The sequence below is a fragment of the Taurulus bubalis genome (genome assembly GCF_910589615.1).
Source record: "Taurulus bubalis genome assembly, chromosome: 12".
Classification (NCBI taxonomy): domain Eukaryota; kingdom Metazoa; phylum Chordata; class Actinopteri; order Perciformes; family Cottidae; genus Taurulus; species Taurulus bubalis.
This window is the reverse complement of record NC_136600.1, coordinates 6917572-6943146: the sequence shown is the minus strand read 5'-3', so window position 1 is coordinate 6943146 and position 25575 is coordinate 6917572. Positions and strand designations below refer to the sequence as shown.

General features: G+C 43.8%; 3 protein-coding genes across 3 annotated transcripts; 2 read left to right on the top strand and 1 right to left on the bottom strand.

The window, feature by feature from the left end:
- Window positions 1–174: 174 nt before the first annotated feature.
- tbc1d31 (TBC1 domain family, member 31) lies at window positions 175–9303 on the top strand (the record flags this gene model as incomplete). Its single annotated transcript, XM_079228062.1, has 23 exons — window positions 175–251; window positions 1074–1214; window positions 1609–1724; window positions 2057–2235; window positions 2402–2553; window positions 2657–2816; window positions 3020–3220; window positions 3339–3512; window positions 3700–3779; window positions 3898–4044; window positions 4129–4262; window positions 4620–4753; window positions 4885–5064; window positions 5192–5424; window positions 5542–5614; window positions 5766–5845; window positions 5922–6057; window positions 6276–6368; window positions 6671–6799; window positions 7003–7197; window positions 7479–7536; window positions 7659–7781; window positions 9158–9303. 23 exons carry the CDS (start codon window positions 175–177, stop codon window positions 9301–9303), a joined length of 3141 nt encoding a protein of 1046 aa, XP_079084188.1.
- A 1885-nt stretch (window positions 9304–11188) lies between these two features.
- fam83a (family with sequence similarity 83 member A) lies at window positions 11189–15246 on the top strand (the record flags this gene model as incomplete). Its single annotated transcript, XM_079227978.1, has 7 exons — window positions 11189–11483; window positions 11637–11750; window positions 11927–12045; window positions 12309–12476; window positions 14386–14510; window positions 14708–14941; window positions 14985–15246. The coding sequence occupies 7 exons, from the start codon at window positions 11189–11191 to the stop codon at window positions 15244–15246; spliced, it is 1317 nt and encodes a 438-aa protein (XP_079084104.1).
- A 237-nt stretch (window positions 15247–15483) lies between these two features.
- cUnh8orf76 (chromosome Un C8orf76 homolog) lies at window positions 15484–24525 on the bottom strand (the record flags this gene model as incomplete). The annotated part of the gene is made up of 8 exons (XM_079227084.1): window positions 15484–17270; window positions 17387–17519; window positions 19624–19744; window positions 19941–20085; window positions 22037–22087; window positions 22495–22638; window positions 23738–23839; window positions 24424–24525. The coding sequence occupies 8 exons, from the start codon at window positions 24523–24525 to the stop codon at window positions 17106–17108; spliced, it is 963 nt and encodes a 320-aa protein (XP_079083210.1). The 3' UTR covers window positions 15484–17105.
- Between the last annotated feature and the right edge of the window lie 1050 nt (window positions 24526–25575).

The following is a 25575-nucleotide window of genomic DNA, read 5'->3' as shown; positions in this document are numbered from 1 at the left end:
CGTTCACGCGACTGAATGACGCTCTTTTAAATTTCGCGCTGTTCTCTCCGCCTTTAAAAGAGATTAGCCGACGGATTAGCCCGTTAGCTCGCCGCGTTACCCGAGCAAGCTTAAAGTCAGGAGAGACTCCTGGTTTGTCAATGAACGCTCGTCGTGTCTGAAGACGTCTTTGAAATGGAGGTGACGGACATCGGAAACAAAGAAGAGGGGAAAGTCTGGCATCGAAAAGCAGCGGCGGGCAAAGCGACAGGGTATGTCTGAGCCTGTCACGAGCACCTGGTGACACACACGACTCTGGCGCAGAGGTGCACTGTCACACACACCTCTCAGCCTAACGTATCACTGACTGCATTCAGGTGTTCACACTTGTTGCACTCGTACACGCGTGAACTGCATGTAGGTTTATTCCCACTGGTTGCCTCTTCTCATGTGTGTTGCTGTTGTTTCGGTACACTTTTTTGTGTGTTTATTGTAACTACTTGAGAGCAGTCGCGTTTCACTAAAACGTGTTGCTCATCGATAATATAAAATAATCCTTTATTCGTGGGGACATTTACAGGATTTACAGCAATATAGTATAGTGCAAACATACAAGATCAAAACAATCCGTAAAAAACAGTAAAGAATCCACAATAACTGAATGTTTTATATATATGTATATATATGTATATATATGTATATATATATATATATATATATATATATATATATATATATATATATATATATATATACACCCCCCCCCCCCCCCTACCTGCCGTACCTCTCCTACCTGCCATACCTCTCCAACCTGCCATACCTCTCCTACCTGCCGTACCTCTGCTTCACACACCGGGTGTGAAGGAGCTGTGCAGCGCTGCCAGGGTGTCCTGAATGGGGTGGGAGGTGTTGTCCATCACTTCCACTGTATCCAGAGGTCGCCCCAGCACGCTGCTGGCCTTCTTGACGAGTTTGTTTAGTCTCTCCCTGTCGGCTGTCCTGAGATGCTCCAGCAGACCACTCCAACTTCATCTGAGCTTTATCTTTTACCCTCTTTTTTTTTTTTTTTTTTAATGTGACGTTGTCTTCCTCAGTGTGCTTGTGACGGTGGTCCGCACTGCTCAGCAGGCCAAGACGGTGCGCTTCCTCCACGTGACCTTTGACACCACAGGAGACTCCTTCCTGGCTGGAGATCACCACGGCCACATCTATGTATTTGACATAAGTAGAAACAGGTGTGCTCAAACGTCCCAATATCGGGTTTTAAGGGTTTATTTTCCACTTGTATTGTATCATATGAATATTATTTTCTACTTAGCTACTTGGGAATTATAACGTCCCGACTATTGTGGTCCACCTACTGTCGTTACTGTGCACGAATTTCCTATTAATGGCAGTCATAGCCTTTTTAATGTTGACACTGCTCTCCTCCCACCTGACTTTGTTCTATTTAATGCAGAAAAATATGATAAATATACTCTCACACTTCTATCTTCTATCTTCTACTCAATTTATGTGTCTTTAAACTTACAAGGACATGGACATGTATCTTCCTTTTCTATTGAGAGCAGATGGGGCTTTCACATTTCTGTGTTCTTGTCTCTTTTCATCGTTTCTTTCTTGGGACAGGTTTCGTCTGGTGCAGAAGACGGGCCAGGCCTGCACTGCTCTGGCGTTCAGCCTTCGCAGGACCACAGAGTTCCTTGTGGCTCTGGCTGACTACACCATCAAGTGCTTTGACAAAGGTCGGGCGGACAACATCTATACATTGCTTCATTCTTTGAGTAGTCATTTTCAGGCATGTATTCTAATTTTAAGTTCTCAGGACTTTTTAATAATAATAATTTTATTGTATCATTGTATAGCGCTATGGTAAAGACAAACAATAGAAGCGGTAATGAAACAAGAAATATGACAGGTTGTGAAGGGCTTTGTAGGTGATTAGCTGTACGTGGAGGTTTTGGAGGACTGGGGTGATGTGGTCTCTGGTGCGGGAGTGGGAGAGCAGACTGGCAGCTGTTTTTCTTTCCCCAGACGAGTTAGTTGACACTTGGTATTGTTGGGTTCTTTCTTTCAGACACAAAGCAGCTGGTCAGTTGGATGCGGGGCCACGAGGGTGCAGTTTCGTCCATCTCTGTCCACAGCTCGGGTCGCTACGCCATCACCACGTCCATGGACACGGCTCAGCTCTGGGACCTGGACACCTTCCAGAGGAAGAGGAAGCTCAACATCCGACAGTCTGTTGGCATTCAGAGGGTAAACGTTTACACATTATTGTTTGGTCACAGGACTGACAAAGTGTCAGATAGGGATTTAGGTTTTTGGTTGATTTCAAGCTATTGATACTCCAGGATATGTCTGGTACATAAATGATATGCCCTAACTTTGTTCTTTCTTGTCGTTGTTGTCATTTGTTTTGCAGGTGTTTTTTCTGCCTCTTAGTAATACCATTCTCAGCTGTTTCAGCGATGACTCCATCTTTGCTTGGGAGAGCGACACGCTGGTCTGCAAATACCAGCTCCCAGTCCCAGACTGCGGCCCCAAAATCTCCTATAAGGCCTTTGCTGTTACACGGTGGGAATCCTGCATTACGACCGACCGCTAGCTAGCTCGTTGATTTATGTAAACGTGGACCAGAAGGCTTCATCAAATGCTGACAGTAGACTTGTGTTGGCAGGGATGGGAAGAGCCTTGCTGCTGGGGGTCGCTCCAACCTGCTGCACCTGTGGTGCCTGGACAGCAAACAGCTGATTAGGGTAATTCAGATGCCCACGCAGGTCCGAACCGTCCGACAGCTTGAATTCCTGCCCGACAGTTTTGACGGAGGAGCTAGTCAGGTACACAGACTACAGGCCTTCTATCTCGTCTCCTCTGTGGTTCTGCTATGGAATCTTTGTTTTGATTTTAGACATCTTGTACATCACTTCTGCTTACCTGTGCATGTCGACGAGCCTATAGCCGGCTTCTGTATCTCTGTTTGCATACGTTCGACATGCTTTTGTACCGCTCTGAGTTTGAGACTTTGTTTTTGTCTCTGTAGACACTAGGTGTGTTGAGTCAGGACGGCGTTATGCGCTTCATCAACATTCACACTTGCAAGCTGATTTTCCACATGGGTTCCCACGAAGACGCCATCACCACAGTGACGGTCAGCCCTAACGGCAGACATGTCGTGGCCATCATGGATAATGGCAGCATAAATGTCTACAGTGTTCAGAGTCTCACACAGGAATTAAACAAGGTGACAGTCAGTTACGATAACAGTACAAAGGTGTACAAGGTTCAAAAGCTTTCTCATTTGTTGATATGAAATTGATCTGTATGTGTATTCATATTGTGTATCTGTGCCCCTCACCCAGCCTCCTCCCTTCCAGGTGGCAGTAGTCTCTGGCAGTGGAGCTGTTCAGAACTTGTCTAACCTAAAGGTCCAGGTCAGGTCAGAGGTCGTTCAGAGACCAGCCAAGAGCTCGGGTAGGCGTACGCGTGTGAAGATACTTAGACCTCCTGCTGTGTCTAAGGCTGAGGATAAAGAGGTGGGAGCAACACACCCACCAATGTCTTAATACATTGGGTTTTTTTTTTAATATAGAGTGATTTATTTATTTATTATAAAGATGTTCCACCATAAATACCCACAAAGCATTCCCTCCCTCTGACTAGACAAAGTAGACTAAAGTGTGTAATTTAATAGAGCGTTACCCTTTTTGTTTCTATCAATAGAATGAACTGCCTGCTGGTCTCAATAAGAAGAGACTGGTGGCTCTGCTCAAGGCATTTGGAGAGTATCCTGCTAAATACAGGTAAAGAGTACTTTCACAGGAGGAGGATTCATGCATGTGTCTGATGACTGACCTTATGTTAACCTTGTGTGTTTGTGTGCTAGGATTCACACGCTTAACTTTTGTGTCCACATTGCAGGATGTTTGTATGGCGGTCTTTGTTGTGTCTGCCAGAGAACCATGCTGCGTACAGCAGTCTGACCGATAAAGGCCTGCATTCAGCCTACCTCGCTCTGCATGATAAATACCCCATCAAAAGCCACAAATTACAGAGGGGACTGCAGAGGTAAGTATTTTCTTCTTTCTGCAACATTTTGAAGTCTATTTTTGTGATCACTTTTCTTCATTTGGTGCTTCCTCTCCTCAACAGGGTTTTATCTGCCTTAGCTCACTGGGCAGCCATCTTTGGAGAGGTGGAGTACCTTCCCCTAGTAGCTTTCCCTTTTGTCAAGCTGTTCCAGAACAATCCAATGCTCTGCTTTGAGGTGGTGGCCACTGTTATAGGTACTTCATGGTTATTACGGAAGGCCATTTTCCCAGGAAACGCAATGTTATGAAAACGTATGAAATGTACACAACGCACATTTAAAAGCTTTCCAGTGTTTTGGGCTGCTGCTTTGAGTAAAGTGTTGTACCTATTTCATGTGTAGAGTCATGTTCATAAGCATTTAATCCAAACACTTCTTCAATGTTCGCAGCCAAAGACTAAAACTTGTGATACTAACGGATTTAGAACCATTTTAATTAATCAAACCTCTTTCAAGTTTTTCAATTTTGGCTCTGTTTATCAAGTATCTGAATGTCTTGAGGCAATGTCAAGGTATTAACAGTCTCTTGAATATGGGATGTTTGGTTGCACAGTGAATTGGGGTCAACATTGGTTTGAGTACTTCCCCAACCCTCCTCTGAACATCCTGAGCATGGCGGAGAACGTTCTGGCTCATCATGACAAGGAGCTGCTGCAGCATCTGGTGGACTGTGGCATCACCTCACAGGTAACCGCAGAACACAGCAACGCACAACTGGAGGAGACGAGTGGTCAGGCGGCTGTCCTGGAACTCCAGACTCCCATTGTCACATCCGTGTGGTGGAGAGATTTTATCGCGCATCTCTATATCTGTCTCAGCTCTATGTGTGGCCCCTGCTGGAGACCCTGTTCTCCGAGGTATTGACCCGTGACGAGTGGCTCCGACTCTTTGACAACATCTTCTCCAACCATCCATCGTTCCTGCTCATGGCCTGTGTGGCCTACATCACCTGCTGCCGTGAGCCCCTGCTGCTCTGCTCCCAGAAACAGGACTTTGAGGTAACTCCTCTCTGGAAATGCAGTCAATTACTGACCCATATTAGGTCAGTAATTGTTTCTTTCTCTTCTGCTCCATCAAATTTGATTTCTCCTCCTCCTTTTTTTTTTTTTTTTTTTTTACTTTCAGTATTTCTTTCACCACCGTAACAACCTGGATTTGGGAGCCATGATAAAAGAAGCTTACCGGCTCATGGGCGGCACACCAGCCGACATCCATCCCAGAAATATGCTCTCTGACTTAACGCCACTGACTGAGGGCCAGTACCCCGTGTTCAACCACTACCCCGAATTCATCGTGGAATACCAGAGCCGAGAGAGGGAGAAGATACGCCTGCAGGAGATGGAGTATCTCCGCGAGAGGTGAAATTAACCAGTGTTTTTGACAGTATTTAATTGGCTAGAAAGAGCCTTGGATAATACACAACAAAATCAATAGTGAAAAAATATGCAGGAGATGAATTGTCTACGTCTCATCAGGCAGGAGGTGTCGGTTCTGCGCACAGATTTTGTACGTCGCCAGGCTGAAGAGGAAACCTATTTTGCACAACAGGTAGATATTGTTTTTCATAATTCATTTTACGCATAGAATCTGTTGTATTGGTTTTGTCTTTTTTGTCTCTCGCATCGTTAATCGGTATATGAAATGCAAGCCTGGGATGTAAGTTAAGTGAATTCAATACTTTGATTGATTTTGAAAACAGGAGCTGCTGCAGAAGGCAGAGGAACAACGCAGAAACATCCTGGCACAAGAAGAGGAGAAACTAACAGAGCAGAGGACAAAGTAAGCACACAAGAGACACACACCTCTCATTGTTAAGTTATGAGAGGGGGGAAAAAAAAACCTCTGTCCTCTGCAGGTTGGCAGCCATGAAGAGAGAGCTGAAGGTGAAGGAGTTGCAGCTGCTGGATGGAACGAAAAGACGTTTCCTCAAACACCAACAGGACCTGAGAACCTCACAGATCCAAAGACTAGACCAGGAGATCAGTAGAAAGGTAACCTCAGGGTTAAGATTTAAGGTAGTCTTTTTATATAAAGGAGCCCACATTGGTCATCGTCGAGATCCTGGGCTGTAATTCCACTCTCTGCTGAACACAGTTTGTCATGATTAACATGATGTCTCTATTTGTTACCTTTGACCAAATAATCTGTCGTGGACTTGACCTCCATGTTTGAGCACTCGCCTAACAATAACCTTCATGTTGTGCAACAGATGGATCTCCGGGAGCGAGAAACAGCTGCAGCGGTCCAGGATCTAGAAGTCCGACAGATGGAGCTGGAGGCTCAGAGGAGGCGACTTGAGCAGGTGACAAACTGCTTGCATGAAACCCTCCCTCCTCTCTCACAGCATCCTCTTTTAATTAATTTCTCTCTTCCTTTTTCTCTCTTTCTGCGAACATTTACTCCTAAACTCTTAAGAGTCTCATCTGAATCACAGTTTGCAGTTGAACTGTAGCACTGAGGACGATCAGACAATACACATTTAGCTGATTTAATAATTACAGGGAATTCCCACCATGTAATAACATCCCTTTCCACCTCTTGATTGTTTTAATAATTGTGAGTCTGAAGTGTTCATTTGTTTTTTCCCATGACCATTTCCCTCAGCACATGTTTAAGGAGCAGGAGCGCATGGGACGGGAGGTTGAGGGGGAAGCGGAGATGAGAATGAGGAGGGCAGAAAAGGAGGAAGAGAGCTACACAGAGCTGCTACACTGCACAGAGACAAACATGCAGGTCAGTGACACATTCCAACATAGAGTCCGTGTAATAATATCGTCATATGTCAGCACACAATCTGGATGCACTTTGTCTGACTTTACAAGGAACCGTCAAAGACACACAAACTCAGATTTTGATCCAGTGATCTTCTAACTTTCTCACACACACACACACACACACACACACACACACACACACACACACACACACACACACAGGCCCTGGAGGAGTCCCTAGCGGAGGCGTGCCAGCTGGACTTGGACTCGCACTGGCAGAGAGAGGTGGCAGAGCGCCTGCAGCAGGTCGATGCCGAGCAGGAGAGGAAGAGGGAGACGCTGAAAGAGCTTCACAGGCAAACCCTGGCAGAGGAGGGGAGGCTGGCTGACACCTTGAGAGATGTGGCAGGAAGGAAGGTGAGACGAACAAGAGCGTGTGTGTCAACACAACCACTTACATGATGTGTTTGATTACTGTGACATGTTATGCTGGTTTTAAGATGACAAAACAGACCATAACATAACAGCTCTGAAGAATCAAAATACATTGATGTTCGTGCTCCTGATTAAGAAACATCATATCTGACCGTCTCTGTCTGAAATACGATAAATATAAAAACTTTACTGAAGACAAATGGTGTGATGTTGACGAATAAACTGTTGTTATTCAATCAGACGATGAGTACTTGTTTTTGCAGTGGGATGAAGTAATGAGTTCCAGAGCCCAGTTACAGGAGCAGCAACAGGCAGCCACAGGTATTACTCCACACGTACACCAGTTTTGTCTGTGGCCTTTGTGCTGACCTGATGTCACAGTGTTTGCTTAGTGCCAGACGGCCAGAGACGGACGGGGATAAGATCACTTTGTTCCACCACAGGACTTCCTCATAGACCCAGTGCCACCACCGCTGTTCATGTTGGAACCACATCTGCGAAGCAGGCAGAAACCAACATGGTGTGTCTGAACAGCAGTTCGCCTTCAGAAAGCACCTCCCCCAACTGTAAGTCATTGAAGAAAAGATGCAATGTTTTCTGAAGCCTGTTGAAAGCACGCCTGGTCAGAACGAGCCAGAGGCTCGGCCTGCAGTGCTCTTCGAGAACCGTTCACACAAACAACTTCACACGCAACACTGCGCTTCCGTTGGGTCCTGAGCACCTGCCATGTTCAGTAGTTGCGTCACACAACCAAGACTTAGCCGTTAGGTAAGGCAGGCAACTAAAAAAGCCCCAAAAGGCTATAGATTTATTAATGTTGAACAAATATTAAATTATGTTACTATTCTAACTTATTATACCCTTAACAAAAACTTTAAATAAAACTACTTACTGTACACTTGTACTTCAGAGGAAAACATGGTCGTACTACATTTTCCTCAAATGTCACTGGTTACGTTGCAGATTCAGACTCACAAAATATAATGATTAAAATATGATGCATTATTATTCATGAAACTATCCAGCCTCATATAATTCAAAGCTCCACCTTGGACAGACATGTAGCTACCCAACAGAACGTTCCCCAAATCAGAAATAGTTGTGCAAAGTTCGGAAAACAACGTTACGCAAACTTTTACTTAAGAACCATAAAGTTATATGCTACTATGGTAAAAAGAAATGTCACAATTTGAGATGCAAGCAGGCAGGGAATCCTTGTTTTTACAGTTCGATAAACTTAAAAGTGTATTATTTTCAAAAAGCAAAGCTACAGACTGCTTTTGTTATGTTTGTTATGTTAAATGCAAATCAGCACAGTCGCATACAATACTTTGTCGTGCAGTCAGTGTTGTGGCAGTGTTACGAGATGGTGATCTGTGATACATGTGCGTGTTGTCCTGGTGCCACCACAACAAGATAATGATGAACTGCAGAGACAACAAGATGAATGAATCGAGATGATAATCAGTCGCCACCACTTGACTCTACCTGGCCGGGATGAGGATGAGATTTGCGAAGCAATCCACCTTCTACTCTGTTCCTCAGAAGGCACTTTAAAGAGCCAATTCATTAAGAATATGCTTCATATTAAGGCTGCAATGAAGAATTATTTTAGCTGTCACTGAATCTCCTAATTATTGATAACATGAGGTACCTTCTCTTTGTGGGATAGTAAAGCGGCTTAAAAAGGGGGAAATTAGAGATGATTCATTCAAATTGCCTTTTCGTTTGGTCAACAGTCTGACATCCAAAGCTATTGAGTTCACTTCTGTAATTTAAGACTTAAAAAAATACATAAGATCCTCCCATTGGACAAGCAGGAACCATTAAAGGTTTGTCATTTTTGCTTGAAAATTGACTGAAACAATGAATCTTTTATCAAAAACATATTTGAGTTGAAACACTTTTCCCCATATGTCCTCCTCTCCTTGTTTCCCCACAGTTTCCCTGGACCGAGGCCGGGCCCAGCTGGACAGCAGCGAGAGACAACTGCTGAAGGAAATCCGAGAACTGAGGCAGAAGCTGGCGGACAGAGCCAGAGAGGGCAGCTCGCAGTCTGTCCACACGCTGTCCTCTGTCTCCCAGTGACCACAAACGGCTCTCTGATGACGTAACTTCTCAAAAACATTTTCTTTTCTCAAGGGAGCCGGAACAGCAGAAGCAATGACTCTGACCGAGCTGGCTGCTGTCTGTTTGCCACGTTCCAAGTGCTTATATAGCATCATTAAAGCCATACATTACAATTAGAGTCAAACATTTTAACTGTACACCATCAACCACCATCTCATGAAACAAACCCATGTCTTCCATTAAGAACCGGGTTCATTCTTTGGGTTTTGGCTGTGCTGTTGCTTGATCAACATGATTATTCGGAGTGTCTCACAGCTTTGAGGCAAGTCGCCCATCATTCACAGGTGGGTTCTCTGAGAACATCCCTACAAGCGACAGCGGTTTCATTCATTGTACCGCCGCTCTGTCTGTGGCCACTCCCGACACGGGATGATGGCCAGGGCCATAAAAAGCCCAATGTTGGATCACCGCAGTCCATCTGTAGATCTGATGCCACGTACAATGCTTATGTCTCGTCTGTTCACTGTACGGTGAAACATCTGTTAGTTCTATAGTGTCTACGGCGCAGTAACTAACATCTTGTAACTGCACTACAGACCAACTGTTATCTCTCCATTTGTTATGGTACACGTGTACAATTTTATATTCAAAGTCATTTTTTTTATGTATCTGCGCTGGTGCCTCATTGTTACATTTTTATTTCAATGAATTTTTTATGATTTGTCTTATTTAAAACCTTGTTTGGATAAAATGTTTAAAAAAAACATACCTGATTCAACCTCCTGTCTCATTGTCACTTTTTAAAATATACTTTCTGTCGGCATTACAATGACAAGCAATCACTGATTTGTGACGCCGCGCCTCAAGCTCTTTTGGTATCGACTCAAATGTGTTTTTAAAATGAATGAGAACAATAATTTACACATCTGTATGCAGGAAAGGAGGCCAAGCTGCCGTGTCCTGACACCGAAATCCGTAGATGGAGTATTACAATCAGATTATGTGCAATATTGAAACGTGCATAATCATTTAGATTGTACTATCATTTGGATTAGAGGACCGTTTTGTTTGGATATTTTGGGGAGTGAGTGTTGAGGGTCTGTGAGTCTGCTTATGTCAAGACAATAGGCAATTTGTCTTTTTAAAAAATATATATATTTCAGACTCGGGAGAAGTGTTATTGTTTTAAATCGGCAGCTAAGGACCGGTGTGCTTCCGCTCCTCAGTGGGTGTGCCTGGGACTGTCTGTCTCAGGCGTTGGTCCTATAATCATCCAGGTGTTGTTTGACATGAGCTGACATGACAGCCATCCCCATTCCTGTCACTCATTCCTTTCTTTCCTTCCACCCATCATTTATCCGTCCCAACCTGCTCTAAATCACTCTCGGGGCCCTGCAAAGAAAAAAGGCGAAATAAGTCGATCATTTTCTGATCCATCACTCTCAATCAACAACCACAAAACAAACAGTGTGCCTCGTAGAAGTGTAGGAATATAAGAAGAAGAAGAAGAAAGTATCCTTTATTAATCCCCTTGGGGAAATTCTTCTCTGCATTTGACCCATCCCTGGATAGGGAGCAGTGGGCAGCCCTGAGAGGCGCCCGGGGAAATGTCTTGAAGCCAAATATTACATCTCCCTCGTGCTATCAAGAACTTAGCTATGAATCAATATTTGCAACATTTTTACATCTCCTTCTTCCAGTAACGTCTAATTGCATGACTGTTGCTCTCACCTGTCACCTCTCATCACTTGTAAAGCAGTCTTGCCCCAAGCAGGGGCGGGTCCACTGTTTTCTCTCATGCACACAGCTGCTACACGGGATGCATATGGTTGAACTAACTGTCTGGTGAGATCATTTCTACCTCTTGCAAGCCAAACTCCAGTCAACACGACTAGCATCACCCATGGAGACCAGCGGCGTGTCTGTGCTGTTGTACAGGTGGTCCAAACCCCGCGGGAAGGTGAGGCGGCGGGTTCTTGACCTCCGCATCCCTTCCTCCTCTTGCGATGACTTCATGGCCAGCAGACCCGCTTTGGACTTGAGCCACAACGAGAGCGCTCGGCTTGCAGTGGACTCCCTGCTCAGCCGGGGTTTAGAGGGATACCACGAGGTGCTGAGCGCCGAGGGGGAAGTGGACTTTCTGTCGGAGCTGGAGAAGACTTACATCCTGGAAAACGGGAGGGATGGCAACGAAGATTGTAAATGTTTTTTCATTTTGGCATTCTCTTTGCTGTCAATTGTTTGAAAACATAAGATATACATTGATTCATTCGATATAACATTGTTATTATTATTGCTGGTAGTATCACTTTTTATCACAGCTTGATGCAAGGTTTTGTTTTTTTACACAGCTGATCCTGGTGCATCTGATTATGGCGATAAAGAGTTTGAGAGCTCGTTTGCTGGATCCCAGTCTGCCACACTATGTCCTGCAGTGTCCACAGACAGGCATCTTACTCTGGCAGGTTTGGACCCGAGCCGCCGATTACAGGAGTAGAAAACTTGAATAGTTATCTTATACCACAGCTTAACTTTCTGGTGTTTTAACTCTTGATAAATCCTGTAGAGACTTTTTGTATGTTAGCCCAATGTACTTTCATGGTAAATCTGTCTTTTTGATCATCTATTTGTCCCTTTCCAGATGTGAAGCTGACTGATCCTGTCCTGGATAAGCCCAACGTTGAGGTTTATTTGCAGTCGGACACCAGGTCAGCCGCCATGAAAGATCTGGTCAGAGAGTTCATCAGAAAAGCTGGAACGGTTTGTGTGTGCGTGTGTGTGTGTGTGTGTGTGTGGTTTGTGTGTGTGTGTTTCAGCGTGTATCGGCATGTAAAAAGACATGCATGCCTGTACACGTGAGAGAAGATTACAAATGTTGGTCCTGGATCTTGCGTGCTGAAAGGTCAGAAACCCTGTGAGTGATATCTGTCTGTACAGGTCTTTGCTGTTTGACAGCTGTGTGTGTGTGTGTGTGTGTGTGTGTGTGTGTGTGTGTGTGTGTGTGTGTGTGTGTGTGTGTGTAGGCCCTGGCCATAGTGATGGGCAGCTTCAGTGATGTAGAGCTGCTCTGTGATCTTCTGGAGGCGAGCAGGAAGAGGAATGTGTCTGTTCATCTGCTGCTGGATCATCTCAACCTGAACCTGTTCGTCAGCATGTGGCAGGACCTCAAACTCGACAGCAAAAGCTTCCCTGTGAGTCTCTTCATCTTCCTCATCTTCCTCTGAGCTTGGCTGCATTCAGTTTATTTCAAACGGATCTAATGGTACAAGTGGCCATTTTATAGTGGTATTCCACCAATACGAATCTTTCTCTTGGACATGTTTATGTAGAGCGTAGACATTTGAAAACCCCAATAGATGGCGCCATTAGGCCCACAATATTCATACATCCATTGCTGGAGCCAATCCCAGCTGGTATTGGGCGAAGGCCGGGTCCATCCTGGACATGTTGCATGAGTATTGCAGGACTGACTTATGTAGACAGACAACCATTCACACTCATACCCCCACCTACGGGTAATTTAGAGTCATCCGTTAACCCAAGCTGCATGTCTTTGGACTGTGGGAGGAAGTTTCCGTCTGTTGTTTTTCTAAATATAGTTGTATGTGAAGTCCCTTAATCGTCTTTAAAGACGTGCTAAAATGTGTATTCTCTCCTTTCTGTCACCGAGAGACAGTTTGACAGTTTGGGTTAATACCGTCCAAAAAGACATGGACGGTATTAATTATTGTTTTGATGGTGTCTGTTTCCATTACCATCAATTACCCAGTTATGAACCTGTCTGTTTAAATACTTTAACTAATGACATCTTATTAATAACAACATTTTTCAGGACGACGCTCATTCTTTCAGTAATAATACATCCCCGGTCTGCGTGCTGCTCTGCCCTGTTTATGTCCGATGGTTGTGTACAATGATTCCACCGCCATAGTCGCTAGAAAAGTCTCATAAGTGCGTCCCAAAGCGAAGGGAAAATCACATCTTCCTGTGGCTGAGTCATATCCTATTACATGCCTCCTTTTTTATCTTAACTTAATAACTGAACTATAACTGCAGATTTGATAGGTACTCTTCCTGTCATGTATCTGTTTAAAATGTAAACGAGACTGCCTGTTTCTGTGATTAGAACGTGCTTGCAGGCTACTCGAGATGAACCACAATGTCAATGGCAAGTGCATTTGTGTGTGCCCACTGGTTAGTTGTGTATGGCAATGACAATTAAGATGATGCTTTAAATTTCCCGGATCATGTAATAATAATAATAATTACAAAAATGGTATGGGATTTCATATAAAAGTCATACAAAAGTTATTATATAGTCACAGTATAGTATTACATATAAAAAGTCATAAATGTAATAGTTAAGTAGGTCATAAAAAAGATATTATTGTATGTAATAAAAAGTCATACAAAAAAGTCATAGTCTTGTTTTTAGATGAAACTGCATCGATATAATGACGTTAAGCTGTGATCAGTGGTCTGAGATGCTGCCATGAGTTTAAGAATTGCTTAGAAGATATGATTTGTCCAATCTTTAAAACTTAAGATAGAATAACAGTTAGGATATGTCTCTCTAATGAGGTCCTTTTTCTATGAATAGATCACTTCATCTCCCATTCCGTAAATCTCTCACACACACACACACACACACACACACACACACACAGCCTCACTTTCTTAAAGAAAGATTACAATTGTCAAATGTAACCCCAAGGTTTAAAAATGTGTAGTTTTTGCATGATGTTTTTAAGTTTCATCTTTGCTGCATAAACTTGTTGAAGATAAATAATGTGGTGCGTCAAAGCATTCGTTTTTTTTGGGTGCATGTGACATCAGCTAGAACCCTGTATCCATCATCGTCGGTGTCATTTAGTCAACCTCCACCTCTTCTAAGCACAGACTGTGATGGATACGCTGCTCTCTGCTTTGTTTCAGTAGATGTTTCTATCTCTCTTTCACAAGCTGACCTTTGATCCTCAGCAGGGTGTTGACACCCAAGTGTGTGTGTGTGTGTGTATATATTTATATATTACACAGTATAATGTGTGTACCAATTTAACAAACAAAACTTCCCTGTGTGTGCGTATGTGTGTGATGTAGAAACTGTCAGTGCGCAGCGTGGATGGACAAACCTATTGTGCCAAGTCAGGCAGGAAGCTGACGGGTCACATTACGGAGAGTTTTATCATCACTGACTGGACTGAGGTGTTGACTGGCTCATACAGGTACACACACATATACATATACACTGTATGTATGCACAAACACATAAAGCAAATCTTGTTAAATTAATATTTGTGTTCTTCTCAGTGTATATCTGACATATTTGCATGTCTAGTCTTTATCCACTTTTGTGACTTCTCTTAGTTTTTGGCTCTATTAATACTCTGTGTGTTTGTTTGTGTGTTTGTTGTTTCCTCAGTTTCTCGTGGCTGTCCTGGCAGGTCCATCGTAGTCTTGCTGTTCATGTGAAGGGCAGCGCGGTCATACCTTTCCATGAGGAATTCCTCAGGCTATACTCCAGCTCAAAGCCCGTCCCCAGCTTTGTCACTTTTATCACAGTGCCTCTCACGCTTCCTCTTCACGCCACATCACATGCCGCTCAAAACGCCAACACTGGTGCCAGCAAGTCAAGATTAAGTCCGACCAAAACAACGTGCCACAAAGTTTGTAATCAAGAAGCTCGAAACAATACACAGAGCAATCCGGATGCCCGGCCTCTACACCGAGCGGGCACTGGTACGCAAGCGCATGAAGAACCTCTCCAGAAGCACCCAGAACCTCTCCAGCGGCACCCAGAACCTCTCCAGAAGCACCCAGAACCTCTCCAGCGGCACCCAGAACCTCTTGTTCAACCTGTGGGCAAACCAAAGCAAACAGTGGGCGTTGTCCTCACACGGCACGGTGCACAAAGACATGTGGGACCTCTGGAGAGGAGTCACTCAAACCCTCTTGGACTGACCCAGGTCTCACATGTTCAGTCTCTGCTTACCAGCCGGGCCATCAACACGACATCTGAGAAGAATGCGAGGTCTCACGAGTCGACCCCGCTACGCGCCGCTTCACCCACACAAGGACCGCACAGGATGGTCGGCTATCAATCGACTTTCAAGGCTAATCTGGAGCGCCATAATGTGGGTACCGAAGGTCTTTTCTTTTGGCAAAAGAATAGGAACAGGTTACCGGAGCCATCGGGGATCAACGCAGGTGTGGACATAAGACGGCGGCAATGGACCGGTTCATTTACATTTAAACCAAAAGTGGACTTTCGATCTGATTATCCCAAAGAACTGCCTCCTTCCACAACACGGCAAAAGCAGGCAAAGACAGACCTGTGGTTCCCTTTGAGCCCTCAAAGAGGACCGGCATCTGGGCTACAAGCGCACATGTCCTCTCTGGGAGCCAGGATGCAAGAACAGCCTCAGAGACGCCAACAACCCTCCTCTCAGCAGGCAAACCCAACTCCAGAGGCTCCAGGTTCAAAGTCAAAGTCCTCAGCCATGGGAGCTTTTCTTAAACCTAAGGTCCAGCCTAACTCCAAGCTGTTCCAACCAGGTACAGGAGCCACACTACAGCCCCACACTTCCCAGCAGGGATGGACCCCTCCAAGACTAAACTGGATGACCCAGAGTCGCACTAAAAGACCCGTGGCTCGCCAAAGCTCCTTCAGCACCACTTACGGGACGGGACAGAAGACGGACAGACAGGGGGACCTGAGGCCGTTTCACAGCAGTGTGAATCCCTCATTAGGAAGGAGCAAGAGCATGACTGACAGACACTCAGCAGGCCGCAATCCAAACAAGAGCAACACCTGACAGGAATATACAGACTCATTTGGACACGCGTCATGGAAACATTTAGTCACCCTCACACAGTAGAATCATACGGGTCAATGAAACAGTGTGTCCATCTGTTAATGTGAAATATAGTCTGTGTAAAACAAATTTTCAGAGCATCACGTTGAGTGTAGGAATACATTTGTTTTTTTTTTAAAGCATGTGCATTATTTTTTTATAAATAAGACACTGATTTAAGCTTGCAAATTGTATTTTAGCTGAATGTTTTTAAACCTGGAAAGGCTGTAGGATTTTGTCAAAGATGTGATTTAAAAAAAAAAAACTAATTTACCAAATATTCTTTTCTCTTTAAGTAATTAGCCATCTGATCAGGCAAATGCTGGGTGGAGAATAATTAAACTAACAGTTAGGGAGATGTCAATCAAGGACTGTCTGGAGAGGCATGTACTAGGGCCTTTTATTATCCATGTAACAGAAAATAAAGTCTCTCCTCACCAAATGCTCTTTAAGTGTTGGTTATTTAATAATTTATATTTTAATGATAGAAATGTCTTTAATTTTATTACTCTAGCAGCTAATGTTGGAGGCAGACGGCTCATCAAATGTAGAGATAAACCATAAGCACCTACGTGTAATAAAAATAAGCCTTTTTCACAGCAGACATTTTGTTGTGAGAATATTTCAGAAAAAAAACTTACTAAAATCATTCTTAAGACATGAACATGTTAAGGCATACGTGATATTTTAGGCAGAACATTCAAATATGACTGTAAGAGTCACTGCCGAATACAGTGAGGAGCAGAATGTGAAATTATAATATTTGAATATTGTGCTTTTTTGGGAGTATTTTATGAGACTGTCAAAACATCAATTTAGCATTTAAACTGTATTTGTGTATTTTCACTTCTGTTGCAGGACTTCGATCTGGCTTTCAGTTCGTCCAGTTTACTTTACAGCGTTTTGATGGGATTTGTAGAGTGAAAGGACCGTCGGCATGTCATCAGTCTGCTGACCACTGGAGCGTCAGCACTGCGTCCGTGTCTGACGGCCATCAGCCTCCAGCGCACCAGTCAGTAGGATCTTGTTCCACCAGCGATCCCTGAAGCTCTGCACACACACACTGGCCAGACTGTCCCCGTCCTGGTTGTCCTCCCTCATCTTGTCTGGAATTAGGTCCTCTGACACCACCTGGGAGAGCAAACCGAGAGACAAAGTGTGCAAATGTGTAAACACTATCTTCGGACTGAAATTCAGGCCTTGACGTCATACTTGTTGATGTATGAACAAAGCCGGGAGCTCTTCACCTCAGTGAGCGCCTGCAGGGTGGTTTCTTTGGGACTCAGCCTCTGTAACACCTCATCTGTCATTCGTAGAGCGCTTTCCGTGCGCTGCAACACAAAGGAGAACTGCTGCTGTCGAAGGATTCTCAACAGGAGTCTAAGGGAGACACAAGAGACCAGAAGACATTCAGACACTAGGATTCACATTTAAACTCTTGATAAAATACTCGGAGCAAATCTGTCATTTGAGCACACATTTAACTCCACAGATGACATTGTCACTGAGTTGGTGCGTTGCAGATTATCTTGCTGAACTTCTGATGCGTGAGACTAACTAATTTTATTTTTTATTTTTTTAAAGCCTACAAGCCCTTTCTACACCAGCTATTCTCAGCCACTGGGCCAGGGACCACTGATGGCCCTCGGAATGACATCTAGTGGGCCGCGGAGGTACTGCAATTGGTCAGATTAATTAAAAAAAAAAAAAGGTAATTTAAAAAGCTAGTTATTTATATATTTAAATATATGCTCAGGAATTCACAAATAAATAACAATTATTTAAACAACGCATGATTTCCATAACCAGTTGCGTTTGAATATCCACACAAGATGCTAAAATGGATTGTTTTTTTTAAAGGAAAAAGACAGTAAAAGGTCCAAAGCTTGTGGTGATGAAATAAGAGCCCCAAAACACTAAATTGTAATTCATAAGGGCAGGCAGTGATGGGTGAGGGTAAGCATAGTACTTATTAGTAACAGCATAACACACATTTACAGCCCAACTTAGTTTTCCCCTTTTCTTTAATCATGTTATGTATATTTAGAAAGTTATGTTATGTTTTACACAACATCTGGTCCAACGTCTCTTCCAACTATTACAGTATATACTAGGGTTGTCACGATACCAAAATTATGACTTCGATACGATACCTGCCATAAGTATCACGATACTCGATACAATACCAGAATAAAATACTGGTATATTTATCTATAATGGTAATAAATAAAACATTCTATGGTTCCCTTTTTTACCAGCTTGTTCCTGCCCAGCTTTTTGAACTCTTAACAAATGGCATTAATATTGGTATTAGCCTACAGCAAGATATTAATGAAAACTACATGGAGCCATCATAGCATTGATTGTACATGACTATGTAGGCCTGTTGTCCATATCTGACCAGATGACTACATAGTTATTTCCATATGTATGAGCAATTGTAGAGTTACATAATTTTACAGATGAGTGTTTGAGATGAAAAAAACCTAAAGCTATGTGGAATGGGTACATTAAAGATGGACACAATTAAAGGGTAATATCTCCCCTTTATTGAAAAACAATGAAAAACATGCCACCACATACCTTTCACCAATACAATGCAATTACACTATGGTGAACAATGAGACAGCAAGTCTCTATGCTGTCTGGCAGAATTGTGAATATTCACACTTGTTGATGCACTTATTACAACTATTTACTATTTAGTGAGTTTGATATTTTCACTTAATATTTTATCTCAATTCATGGAAGTTATTTTTCCTTAACTAAAAATAATTAGCTAAAGATCCACCCTCATGTCGCCAGTTTGCATCAATTGTGTTTCATTTGGTACTTTTGTGTGCATTCTGACCTCATGATCATATATGCTGGTCATCAAACTAGGCTGAGGCTACTCTGTAAGGCTGTATATGGTGAGCTTGGGCTTTTCATGTTTATAATCACATTACCTGTCGTTCGTTGAACTCTATGGAAAGTGTGGAGTGTCTGCCTGAAAGGTGCTTTGCCATGTTCGACGTGTTACTCCCTTAGCCTGTGTGGCTTTAAAATACGTTTTGCAGACGGGTCTCTGTGTTAGACGGTCGACAAAAAGCTCCTGCACTCGCCATGTCTCCCCCGATCTCTCTGTGAGCGCTGCTTGCTGTGTGTGTGAGCGAGGGGCAGCCCCGCCTCCTGCAGCCCCGCCTCCTGCAGCCCCGCCTCCTGCAGCCCCACCTCCTGCAGCCCCACCTCCTGCAGCCCCGCCTCCTCGAGCTCCATCTCCATGCAGTCAATGCATGCAGAGAGCATGAGAGAGACTAGCGGAGCCGATTTACGGAAGCGCACTATTTTGAGGAAGTATCGATACTTAAAATATGCTAAATCGTATCATTTTTAACGTACCTTTGTAGTATCGGTATACCGTGCAACATTAGTATATACTGCAAATTGAAGAACTGGTTGATGTTTTCTTCAGTTTATGAAGCATTGAGATTAGAATCTCTACCTCGTCCTGATGAAACAGGTGCAAGCTTTCAGCCAGATTCTGTTCTCATTGAGCTCCTCTGCCTCCTCCTGTTGTTCCTCAGTCCCTCCATCATTCTGCTCTTCTGATGATTCACACCTCTCTGGGGAACACCAGACATCAGGCCGTGAGCACAAATCATTTAATTCTCATCTATGCGTTTGCTACGTACCTGAGAAACAGAAAAGGCAAGAGTGTTCATTCACCATAGCCATAAAAAAGGACAAATCAACAATTTGCCTGCATAATTAACTTTTAAATTATATTGCTGCTGAAAGAAACAGGAAATGAACTCCTACCCGTGGTTCTGTCGCTCTCCAGCAGCTGCAGACACGCCTGTCCGAGGTTGTACCAGTTCCAGGGGTTAAAGGGCAGTAGGCTACACAGCTGCTGCAGAGCCGACATCTTTGGTCCGACGGCCCCAAAATGCTGGTAGATGCTGACCTTCAGTAAAAGAATATATCTCAGTAAAAGAATATTATTATTACATTTACTAAGAAGGATTTGTGGCCCGCAAACAAAGAACAGTGTGTGTGTGTCTTTAATCTACGTTATGGGAGATGAAGTGACGCATTCATAGAAAAGGGGCCTCATTACAGAGACATATCCTAACTGTTATTCTATCTAAAGTTTTAAAGATAGGACAAATCGTATCTTCCTATTATAAGCAATTCTTAAACTCATGGCGGCATCCTATCTTAGACCACTGATCATAGCTTAACTTTTTAATTATATCTATGCAGTTTTATTGCTTTCTTTTTTTGATGAAAAACAAGACTTTATGACTTTTGTATGATGTATATACAATTACCTCTTGTGACACACTATACCATTACCCATCAACCAGCCACAGACCATCATCCAACCCTCCCGCAGTCCATCAGGGGCTCACGCCTCCCTACCACCACCCTCCCCAGTGACGACCCTCACTATTCTGGAGAGGGACGTCAACAGACTGTTTAAAAGACAGAACCCCCGCAAAGCAGCGGGCCCGGACTCAGTCTCCCCCTCCACCCTGAAGCAATGTGCTGATCAGCTGTCTCCGGTGTTCACAGGGATCTTCAACACCTCCCTGGAGACATGTCACGTACCAGCCTGCTTCAAGGCCTCCACCATCATCCCCGTCCCCAAGAAACCCAGGATCACAGGACTCAATGACCACAGGCCCGTCGCCCTGACCTCTGTGGTCATGAGCGCCTGGTCCCGTCCCACCTCAAAACCCTGACTGACCCACTCCTGGACCCTCTGCAGTTCGCCTACAGGGCCAACAGGTCTGTAGACGATACTGTCAACATGGCCCTCCACCACATCCTCCAGCATCTGGTCTCCCCAGGAACCTACGCCAGGATCCTGTTCGTGGACTTCAGCTCTGCCTTCAACACCATCATCCCGTCTCTGCTGTAGGACAAGCTCTCCCAGCTGCACGTGCCCGACTCCACCTGCAGGTGGATTACAGACTTCCTGACTGACAGGAAGCAGCACGTGAAGCTGGGGAAACACATCTCAGGCTCTCGGACCATCAGCACCGGTTTCCCCCCAAGGCTGCGTTCTTTCGCCTCTGCTCTTCTCCCTGTACACCAACAGCTGCACCTCCAGTCACCAGTCCGTCAAGCTCCTGAAGTTCGCGGATGACACCTCCCTCACTGGACTCATCTCTGGTGGGGACGAGTCTGCCTACAGGTGGGAGACTGACCACCTGGCGACCTGGTGCAGCCAAAACAACCTGGAGCTCAACGCTCTGAAGACAGTGGAGATGGTTGTGGACTTCAGAAAGAATGCAGCACCACCCGCCCCTCTCATCCTGTGTGACTCCCCCGTCGACGCTGTGGAGTCCTTCCGCTTTATCATTTCCCAGGACCTCAAGTGGGAGCTGAACATCAGCTCCATCACTAAGAAGGCCCAGCAGAGGATGTTCTTCCTGAGGCAGCTGAGGAAATTCTACCTGCCAAAGAAAATGATGGCGCAGTTCTACACTGCCATCGTTAAATCCATCCTCTGCTCCTCCATCACCATCTGGCACGCTGCAGTCACTGCCAAGGACAAGGCTGCAGCGCATCATCCGCTCTGCGAAGAGGGTGATTGGCTGCAATTTGCCTATAAATATCACTGCACTGTTACTGTCGTTGTCTGCGATTGTTGTTTGTCTTGTCTTGTCTAATGTTTAATGTATGCACCGTCCACCTAACTAAATTCCTCGTTTGTGTAAACATTCCTGGCAATAAACGGTTTCTGATTCCGATTACCTTTTAGGGTATTTTTGTGTTGTGTGATGTTTTATGACATACTATGACTTTTTATTACATACAATACTATAATACTTTGTGTGTGTGTGTGTGTGTGTGTGTGTGTGTGTGTGTGTGTGTGTGTGTGTGTGTGTGTGTGTGTGTGTGTTGACCTTGAGCAGCAGGAGGCTGGTCAGGTGACAGGTGTTGGACACTTCTTTGCTCTGGAGAAAGATCATCGATACATTACTACGGAGTTCTGGCAATTTCTTACTTGAATTTTAGAAGACTAAGAAATGCAACTCGCTCCTTCAGATAGTCAGCCTATCACAGAGAACATTTAATAAACTTAATTCAAGTTTTTTTCATAGATGAAACATTCTTCAGGGATAGTAGGAAACTTAGTTTTTTTTTTTAAGACAACTGCCAACACACATAAACTAATGGTATTTCATGACAGTAAGAGCAAACATCAATGTTATTGAAATAAACAAAATAGCAATCAGTGTAACACTTTTTCTTTAACACCAAGTGATATATAAAGCCTTTCACAATGTTAACAGTTTGTTCCGGTTACAGTAGGGACCCGGTCCTCCGTGGAAAGCATTTCAGGAAAAGCTCAGAAATATACCAGCAAGTTGGCAAAGTCCAGCGCTCGGCCTCTCTGGCCCAGTTTGGTGCAGCATCGGGCCATTCCCTCCAGCACGTCTCTTCTGATGGTCAGGTTGTTGTCAGAGATCCACTCCTGGCAGCTGCTGTACGCATCCAAGGCTTTCTGTGCGAGACCCGAACATTATACACCTCAATGTGGACAATGGAGAGTGGTACGAATAGCATGACGCCACACAGTCATGGGCCCAGTGTTTGAATTGCCTCAAGCAGCTTCGGACGGTCCTATTAATGTAAACGTTTCGGAGAAACACATATTTTCTGCTAGTCGTGTGTGTGTGTGTGTGTGTGTGTGTGTGTGTGTGTGTGTGTGTCTGTCAACATATCATGATAGCAGAACGTGTGTTGTTCAAATATAGCAAATAACATGGTTATTTAATATTTCAACTATATAACCTGGTTTTACTCCGCAGGAGTCTCAGTGTGTTGTGACAAACGGGTTTTCACAATAAATGTTATTGTGTTGCACGGTGCTAATTATAATAAATATATACATTTTTGTTTTCTAACTGTTATAAAACAAAAATGTTGGACGCCTCCCATTAGAGGTTTTCCAGGCACGTCCAACTGGTAGGAGACCCCGGGGAAGACCAAGGACACGCTGGAGGGATTATATCTCCCGGCTGGCCTTGGAACGCCTCGGGATCCCCCAGAATGAGCTGGAAAGTGTTGCGGGTGAGAGGGAATCCTGGGTCGGCCTGCTGAACCTGCTGCCACCGCGACCCGACCCCGGATAAGCGGCTGATAATGGATGGATATACATTTTTGTGCTCGGCTGGATAGAATATATTAATGTCTACATTACAAGAATGAGTAATGTGAATTCATTACATTTTAAGCGATTAACATTAAGTTAATTATTCATGTTGTAGAAAGGGGTCTGACCAGATACGCGTTTACATCTGCCTACTCATGTCAGGCATATAATATACATGCATCTATTTAGAATTCTCTGCATATGTTTACTGTTTAATTTGGTTATTCTAGTTTTCTTTTCTTATTTGTTACACGTTCAATCAAACTCTCTAATCTATCAATCTCAGTCCTGGTTGCTGTGGTCTCAGCACCAGCTCTACAGAAACATTCAAATACTGGCCCATGATACCAGTGCAGCTGCAAAATGAGTCCCCGTGGACAAAAATCCCAATGGCCCGAAAGAAGTATTCCAAGTTAGAGATGACTAAACGGGATGGCTGCTTAATTACCTGATGGTTTCCTCGTCTCACAGCCAAGTCACCTCTAAACTTATAGATTTTCTGCTTCTCCAAAGGATCCTCTGTGTTGAGAGCGGTCGTCTCACAGAACCACTGGAGAGAAACGAGAAGACAATGACTTAAAACATTGTTTATATACACCGTGCCACACATAATGCGGCGCAATGTTAGGAAATCACTAAACCTACAGACATATTACATATCCACCAAATGTCATTTCAGAGATAGTGTTTCTCCACATGCAAAGGTATCTCACACACACACACAAAATAAATAACATGAGAAACACACTATATATATATATATATATATATATATATATATATATATATATATATATATCTTTCTCATGTTATATATATGGCCTAGCGTTATAAGTGTGTGCATGTTGTTTATGAAGGAGTCAAATCAACCCATAGCTTATAGCTGACTAGCAAGCAAGCAGCACAACACAACAAACAGCGTTGTTTCCGTCACGCGCCCTCAGGGCGGTGTCACGTGTCCGGCTTCACAGTCACGCGCCGCGGTGCCGGTCTCCCGCAGCGCGTGTGCGTGTGTGTGTGTGTGTGTGTGTGTGTGTGTGTGTGTGTGTGTGTGTGTGTGTGTGTGTGTGTGTGTGTGTGTGTGTGTGTGTGTGTGCTCAACGTTAACGAGTGCAGTTTAGATTGAACACTCACCTGCGGCTCACACACTTTGGCGTCGTAAGCAGACAGAGTCACGGGGACTCGGTCTCGCGCCTCCAGGAACACCGAGTCATCAAACGTGGCGAAAATCTCCATCCGGACCCGAGAAATACGATCAATTCCCTGGTTTCAGAAGGTGAACAGTCAAAAAGAAACAGCTCCGGTTGGACCGAAGCTCGTGCACGGTTTGTTTAAACCGCAGTTACGCAGTCTGTACTTGTAAATTGTACGACTAATACAGTGTCCTGGGTTAATAGTTCCGGACAGAAAGGTTCCGACCAATGAAAATGGGAATGAGTCGTTCAAATACTTAATTTAAACCGATACCGCTAAAAACAAATATTGTGAATGGAGAGTTTGCATCTTCATAGTGTCCAACCTTAAAAAGTGAACATATATAATATCATTTATATATTTCCTATAACCTGTGGAAATAAAACATTCAGTAAGTATCATTCAATCAAAATGTAATAATAAAAAACAAAACAACAACATACTGAGGGCCAAAAATGGAAGTGATTTAAATTAGTAAAGGTGTTTAAAATACAAGTGGTCAAATAAAAATATATATTTAATATAAATGAACATGGATTTTGTTTCTGCATTAAAACAAAATAAGGATAATATAATATAAAATGCCATTTTCAAGAGAGAATAATATTTAAAAAACGTGATGTCGTAGTCAGGTTTGTTTGCACAGTGTAGCGTCTGAACAGCAGCATGCTTTGTACTAGGATGGATGATGGAGGACGTCGCACACTCTGTCGGGTCAACTTTGCCTTGCTACCCACAATATTTGGGCAAACTTTGACTTTGAGGTGTCAGTTTCAGTGTCTGTTATAGAAACCTCTTGCTGTGTTGCTCTGTTGGGATCCACAGGAATAGGTTGGAGATTATTTATGTAAATACTGTTGCACTTGTATCGCCTCCTCTAAAGAGTTAACCTCCATCCCAATGTAGCTGAAGCTGTTGTGCTCTTATTAAATCAACATTAAATCAACCACTACAACGTCCAACTTGAAAAGCAACTTTCAAGTGATGGATGACTGTTGTGGAGAACATCTCTGAACCACCCCAGATCAAAGAGATTAACATGAGACTCCATGGCATCTTTACTTTGAAGGAGAAAATATACAGTAGTTCACT